We start from the raw sequence: 7,055 nt of genomic DNA on the forward strand, positions 1-7,055 counted from the left end.
CCAGGTGTACGATTCCAGAGTTGGCAAGGACTAAGGAGAGATGGGGCAGTCTTGAGCAAGTTGGAACCAACCTGAGGATTGTGAAAGGGAAAGGAAACCAGTGGAAAAGGATGGAGAAAGGGTTGATTATTTAGAAATAGATGGCTGCGAAGATGGAAGAGAATGAGGCTTGCATTCATGGTGATTCACAATGAATTGATTGATAAGAGCAATACTCTTTACTGGTATTAATTATATCAATTGCCCGGGAGTCTTGTACCTTGTGCCTCAGGCAACCTCTAGGCCTAGCATTTTCCATTTAGAATCCTTTTCAATGTAGGGCTGCTCAGCATCAGTGAAGTGGAATGCATAAAGATGAAAGCATAGACAAAAGCTTCCCAGAACCATAACCAACATCTCTTATCAAATAGAGTACCTATCATGGTGATAAGTATGGTTAGAAAGTAAGAGGTAAACACGATAAACAAGATGGCAAGGGACCTCAGGGCAGTGAAGTGCGCTTTCATGCTTGGATTGCAGTGACCAGTGCCATGATGTTGTATCTGCTTGGTCAATGATGCCATGAGCAAGATGGTGGAGGCCAGGAACAGGATGAAAGGAATAACCAACGCGACTGTATGAGCCTGGTGCAGATACTGATGAAACTTTTGAAGTCTGTCAATTACAGTGCTGTTTCTGGGTGGATGCTCCATGGTGAGAAACTGAATTTGAATGTAATTCCCAATAGCTGAAGGGATGATTGTCACACAAGTAATCATCAGACAACCTAGTAATAGCCAGGGAAGCCACCTCAAAATTCTCCACCTCAGCCAGAGAACGATGGGATGGGTGAAAGAAGAGACCTTGATGCAGTAGAAGATGGTAAGCAAGCTGTTTAACCAGAATGTAAGGACATTAAAAAATGTCCAGGTGATTGTTAAGTTGCAAAGTACATAATTAAAATTAAAATAGAAGCAAAAATCGTTCAGCATTGATGTCCACTGTAGACAGAAACGAGAGATGCCCAGGCTGATGAGAATCATGTCCACAGGCATCAGCCTTCTGACTTGCAGCCATTCTCTGCCCAGCACTGCAACAATTAAGCTGCTCTGCACAATAATTGTCAAGGACTCAAGCACATAGATGATCATGAAGAAGACACTGAGTTGGATGGGTATCATTCTTCTACTCCAAAGTGTCTTCCTGGACAAAGACTGAATCTCTGTACCAATTTCCAGGTAGAGAATGGGTTCCTGATTCCACCACTGTCTGGTGCAAGAAAACCCCTCCCTCTGGAAGCAAATTTTCCCAAGGTCATTTTTAATTTTGTCATTTTCCTATCCATAGAATTTGTTTATGCTTTGCTTGCTGTTTGCTATCACATCTGAATGTAGGGAAATATTGTTTAAATGTGGATTCCTGCTCCTGAAATGATTTGATTATTCCAAAAAGGCATACGTATTTCCTAACCATGTTTATTTCCTTTTTTTCTGAGGTGCACTTAGCTTACTTCCTTATCATTGTTAAATGACATCTTTACTCTTTTAACCTAAAATTTGAGCCACAGGAAAGATGAATCCTTCCCTGTTCGTTCATGTCCTGCATGATGTTTTTGCTCTGTTGAGTGCAGTACCAAAGCGAACCTCAGAAGCCCTATCTTCCCAGTTCTCATGGCAGCTAGTGGTGGATGCTACAACCAAAGTGTGAGGGTAAATAAAAATTCAGAGGGAATTTCCTCTGAAATTCCACAAAATTGCTGAACTCCAGACCTTCAAGTATTTCCATCCAATGCAGGCCACTTGCATAACTGCCCATTGAATTCCCCCACTCAGAGAAATCAAACTGCAGATAAAACACTGCACACAGCCCCTCTTAGCTATTGTTCTTCTGCCAGTTCCAATGCTTTGAACCTATACCTTATGTATTTTCAGGAATTGTTCTTGTCCCATTAACATCAGTGGTTTTTTGTGTTTTTTTTTTTTGTTTTATTTTTGTTTTCTCTCTTACATGGCTAGGTTCTTTTTGTCACTGCTGTCATTGCTCAGGAAGAATTGAAAGAGGACCCTCTTACCACTAGTAAAGCATATTACTTCCAAATGTGCAGGAATCATTTCATAGCTCTACAAGAAGGCTATAAAAGGAATATATTTTCCTTCAGTTCAGGACAACTCTTCCAAATAGACACCAAATATGTAATAAGTGACTTCAGAAATGAGAGGTTATTCTAATAATTGCTAGTTGGTGACAAAGACAAAGTGAAAGTCATTGACCTTATGTATAATAAATTTGGAGTCTGTATGGACTTTTAGTTATTCAAGGAAGATAACACAGAAGCAAGCAAACATGAAGCTTAGAATTCTTGAACACAAAACAAGACACTACTGAACTCATGATGCAAAGGTAAGCAATAGCTTAAAAAATTACACCAGAAAACAGAATTAAGTGTAAGAAGCATCTGCTTTGCATTCTCAATAAAATGCAAGAAACAGGAAATAAAAAACTGAGATGACAAAACAATATTATTAAAAGGTGAATTGGTTGAGATGTATCTAGACATAAGAAGAGAGAAAGATGAGATATTAAATGTTGGTATGTGAAACATGCAATAATAGCATTAACCTCTGCCTTATGTCCTGAATACACTGAGCATGTTGCCAGCTGTATACACTGCCCCATTCTGAGTAAACTTGGAAGGACTGTGATGCTCTCAATCACTGTCTGAGGGGTTCCGAAAGTGTGGCAACCATACTACACCCCTCATGACTGGATTCCAGCCACAACAGTATGAACAGGAATGAGTTTCTGTCCAAAGCAGCCCCTCATAGACTGGCCTGCAGTGTGAGAGATGGCCTGGCACTACTCTATTCCACTGGAGTGTTTTCTATGTGATAGTGGCTGATTAAATAACCCAGATACTCTTTTTGGGAAAGTTTGAAGGTGAGACATACAGAGTGTCCTTAGACTGGTGATTGATCTTCCCTGGGGTTCAGAGTTGAGAGTCTGGCTCTTTTACCATGTGCGCATGTGAACCTTCTGGGGCCACCTCTGGGGTCTCCTCATTGCAGTGATCCCAATTCTGGTTTGCCTTCTTCCACTCTTCTTTAGCTCATACCCTTTCCCTTATCAGACAGGGGATTGTTGCTCATTAACTAGTCCTAGTTGGTCAGGTGCTGGCAAAGTGACTGAAGCTCAGCTGCCTTCTGCAGTGTACACTTGATCTATGGCAAACTCAGGCATTCTTTTCAGTAAAAATGATCAATGGCAGGCTGGCCCATGCTGTTTCCCCTCTCTACTCTGTCATTTCTACAGTTCTCTTTCGCCCTTCTCAGACAGACATGAGGGAAGGCCCACCAGTTTTTTTCTTAATGTCCCACTGGGAAAAGCAATGCCAGTTTATGTTTATAGGCATCTACAATCTTCACTGTTAGAGATTTTGTCTTTTTCTTATCCCTGAGCATACTCCTAGTTTCCTCTAATACTTTATTTACTTCTGCCTGATGGAGGCAGACTGTTGTATCTTATTTGCAAATTTGGTAGGAATAACTTGCTCGATTCTAGATTTTACTATTGTCAAGCAAACATTTTATATATATACACACACACATATATATACACATATGTACACACATATATTTATATATAAAAGATTAATATCTAGAAACACCCTTAATTTATTATATATGTGTATATATGTGTATATATATACACATATATATTAATGATAAATGATAATGATAAAAATGATCACCAAGATCCAATAAAAACATAGATGATAATATGCAGTATATATGTGTATATGTATATATACACACATATATAATTAAGGGTGTTTCTAGATATTAATCTTTCTTGATGTGTGTGTTTGTGTGTTTCATTGAAAAACTTTAAAAACAGGAAAATAAAAGAGCAGGCAATTCACCAAAGAGTAGACAATAATACCAATAAGTTCATAAAAAGATGCTTAACGTCACTAGTAATAAGAAAAATACAAATAATACTGAGTAGATACTTTTCATTTTTCTCATTGCAAAAACAAAATAAAATTTGAATATCAACTCTAAAAGAAGATATGAAAAAATCAGAGTCTTTATGAACCACTAGAAGGAATATGAATTAAGATAGTTACATTGGAAAACAGTTTGGTCATATTTAATAGAAAATGTACAGACTTTGCAGGCATTCTACTTCTAGGTATATATTGTATATTACAGAGAAATCCTTACACATATATAACAAAAGAAGAAATTTTCTAGTCTATTTATTTCAGAATTGTGGTAATACCAAAAGACCGAAAACTATGTACCTGACCATCAGTTAAATAATAGATAAAATGTAGTGTAATCATATGATGCCTTAAACACGTGTAGATGTTTGCCTCCCCACAAGCTAATTTGCTATATTTTTCCCTTATAGGCAGAACCTATCTCTTTCTGGAGAGGTTTTAAATGCCAGACTCTTCGTTTAATATCTTCTTTGCCTGTTACGTTTGGGCACACGAATCGATTCTGGGCACTGGGAATAGAGGAGAAGCCTGCTGAGACCTCCTCTCTGATAAGAACAGAGAGATTCAGGAAGAGAGGTTCTTCCCTCTTCATCCTGTGTTATTCTGTATTGTGCATGATGCTAGGAGCTGTTGTAGACATTTTGTGACCCTGAAGGGAAAACAGGGGAAACTGCAAAGAAACTAACACAGGGCCTGATTTTGTGTAATGCTTATTAGTACTGGGCCGAAGTACCTCTGATATCCTATTATGTGAGCAGGATATACTCTGATAGATTAAACCACTTACAACTAGCATGTGGGACTGAGCAGGTGGGATCACACTGAGAGGAAGAAAGAGAAAGTGCTTTATTTGATAATATTTTCCCCTCACACAGGAGTATAATTAATTGAATAAACTTATTTCCGTGTACCTCAGTTCCACAAGTAAAACATAAGGAATGATAAAAATGATCACCAAGATCCAATAAAAACATAGATTATAATATGCAGATAAGGCAGTGTGTTCCTGTGTTCATACATAAATCATGTGTTCCATAAAAATATAAATTGAAAATAGTATAAAGAGAAATTTATTCACCAGCATTCTAACTTATGTGGGGGAAAGCAGATCAATGTGTCTGGTTATTCCCAGGAAGTGAAGCAGCCAGAGCAAGGAACAGGACCACACCTTACCCTCCTGCACTAGGTGGACGGAGGACATCACAGAGGGAGCACCGGGTACTGAGTAGAGAGGCCAGAGAAAGTTTTGCCAGCAAGAAATAGAAATGTGCCTTATGTCATGTGATTCTTCTGCTCAACTCAAGAAACTTACAGGAAAGAGCCTAACACAAATATGAGTACTTTTGGGTTGCATAGGGAAGGGACTCTGAATCTGGTTCTGAGGAGAGAAGTCATTGAGAAATGCCTGTGGACTCAGGAGTACAGTCTTGAAAAGCTGAGAAAGTGAGGTGCGGGTCTTGTTGGAAAAGCTCAGACTGCCCCAAGTCTAGAATTGGGATTTCAGTCAAACTTTACCTGGATCTCAAAGGCTCACGTGATGATTGAGCTATATTTTTGGTTTCTTTATAAGGGTAACCAACAATATCCAGGATTAAATTCTCCTAGGATGGATGACCCAAAGTGCAGCATTAAGCATTTCTGATTTCTGAGAAACTCGTGCAAAGGAGTGGAAACCAAGCCGAACCATGCCAGAATGTTTCTTAGAATTCTATTCCAGAGTCATACAACATGAACAGACATGCTGAGACAACGTTACAGGATGAGAGAGGCATTGGTTTGGATTTTTAGGGTATTTCAGACAAAGCTAGAAGAATTTAAGATTTTTTTCATGTCCCATTTTATTTTTAATTGATTAAAAATAATTGGATATATCTGTAAGGTACAATGGGATGTTTTAATACATATTTACTTTGTGGGATGATCAAATAAAATTAATTAAAATATCCATCACTTCAAATGCTTATTTTGTATATTTCAAATACTTACTTGTATATTTCAAATACTTATTTCAATAATACTTTGAAATAAGTATTATTTCAAATACTTATTATTTATCTCCAGAAAGAGCTACTTATTACTTCAAATACTTATTGTTTTAATAAGTAATTATAAAATTGCTTATTATTTATAATAAGTAATGATTATTGCTTATTATTTCTTTCTGAATCCCCCCAGATTCAGAAAGTCCAGGGACTTGGTAGAGAAATTAGTGATAAACTGGAGTGATAAACACTTTCATATCCATAAGCAATAAGGTCAGTGGACCCACTAATTCAACTTTCCTTCCTTTCAGGAGCTAAGAACCTGGGAGGAGGGGGTGAAATGAGTGGCCTATTTTCCTGAAAATGCTGCTTCCTCATGGGTAGGCATGAGATTCCTGAGGGAGGAGTACTGATTCAGAAGTGGAGAATGTCTTAGAAAAAGCCTAGGTTGGAAATTCCACTCATTTCTTCAACAATCTTTAAATTCCTAGTGTTATACAGTATTTAGCCCCCAGACTCTATATTAACATGGTAACCCAAGGGCATCCCTGAATGATTGCACTAGGGAAAATAAGGCCCAATACAGAGAACTATGACTTCACAGGAGAAGATGAGATACTATCCCCATATTTAAGTCCATATAGTCCTTTTAGGTATATGAGGGCAGAAAAACCTCTTGAGATCAGCGAAAAACAAAACAAAACAAGATGTATGTGCATGTGCACACACATATTCTTACATTTAACTAATTGTTAGCTATATAAATTTACCTTTATTACTTATATATAAATTATATAATTATAATATATAATTATAAATTATGTATTACTTATATAGAAATGAAAATATTTACTTAGGTCAATCAATGATAAGAGACCAATGGCTTTTAGTGGGAACACTGATAACTGGGTTTAATTTTTGGTTTGAAGGTAAAATGCTACATAAAATGGGTGTTCATAGGTCCCTTGATTCAGCAACTAGGACATGGTAGCACGGAGTAGGTACTTAGAGATTATCTGTTGAATGAGTGATGAGTACAAGGAGAATAGACTAGACAACTCTATTTTCTACTATATTACAAGTGCAAGGGC

At 37.4% G+C, this 7,055-nt stretch overlaps 1 protein-coding gene across 1 annotated transcript; it reads right to left on the reverse strand.

Moving 5' to 3' along the window:
- Positions 1-284: 284 nt before the first annotated feature.
- Positions 285-1,160, reverse strand: TAS2R16 (taste 2 receptor member 16). Its single transcript, NM_001080759.1, has one exon. The coding sequence runs from the start codon at positions 1,158-1,160 to the stop codon at positions 285-287; it is 876 nt and encodes a 291-aa protein (NP_001074228.1).
- Positions 1,161-7,055: the final 5,895 nt, after the last annotated feature.

The sequence above is a fragment of the Macaca mulatta genome, chromosome 3 (genome assembly GCF_049350105.2).
Source record: "Macaca mulatta isolate MMU2019108-1 chromosome 3, T2T-MMU8v2.0, whole genome shotgun sequence".
Classification (NCBI taxonomy): domain Eukaryota; kingdom Metazoa; phylum Chordata; class Mammalia; order Primates; family Cercopithecidae; genus Macaca; species Macaca mulatta.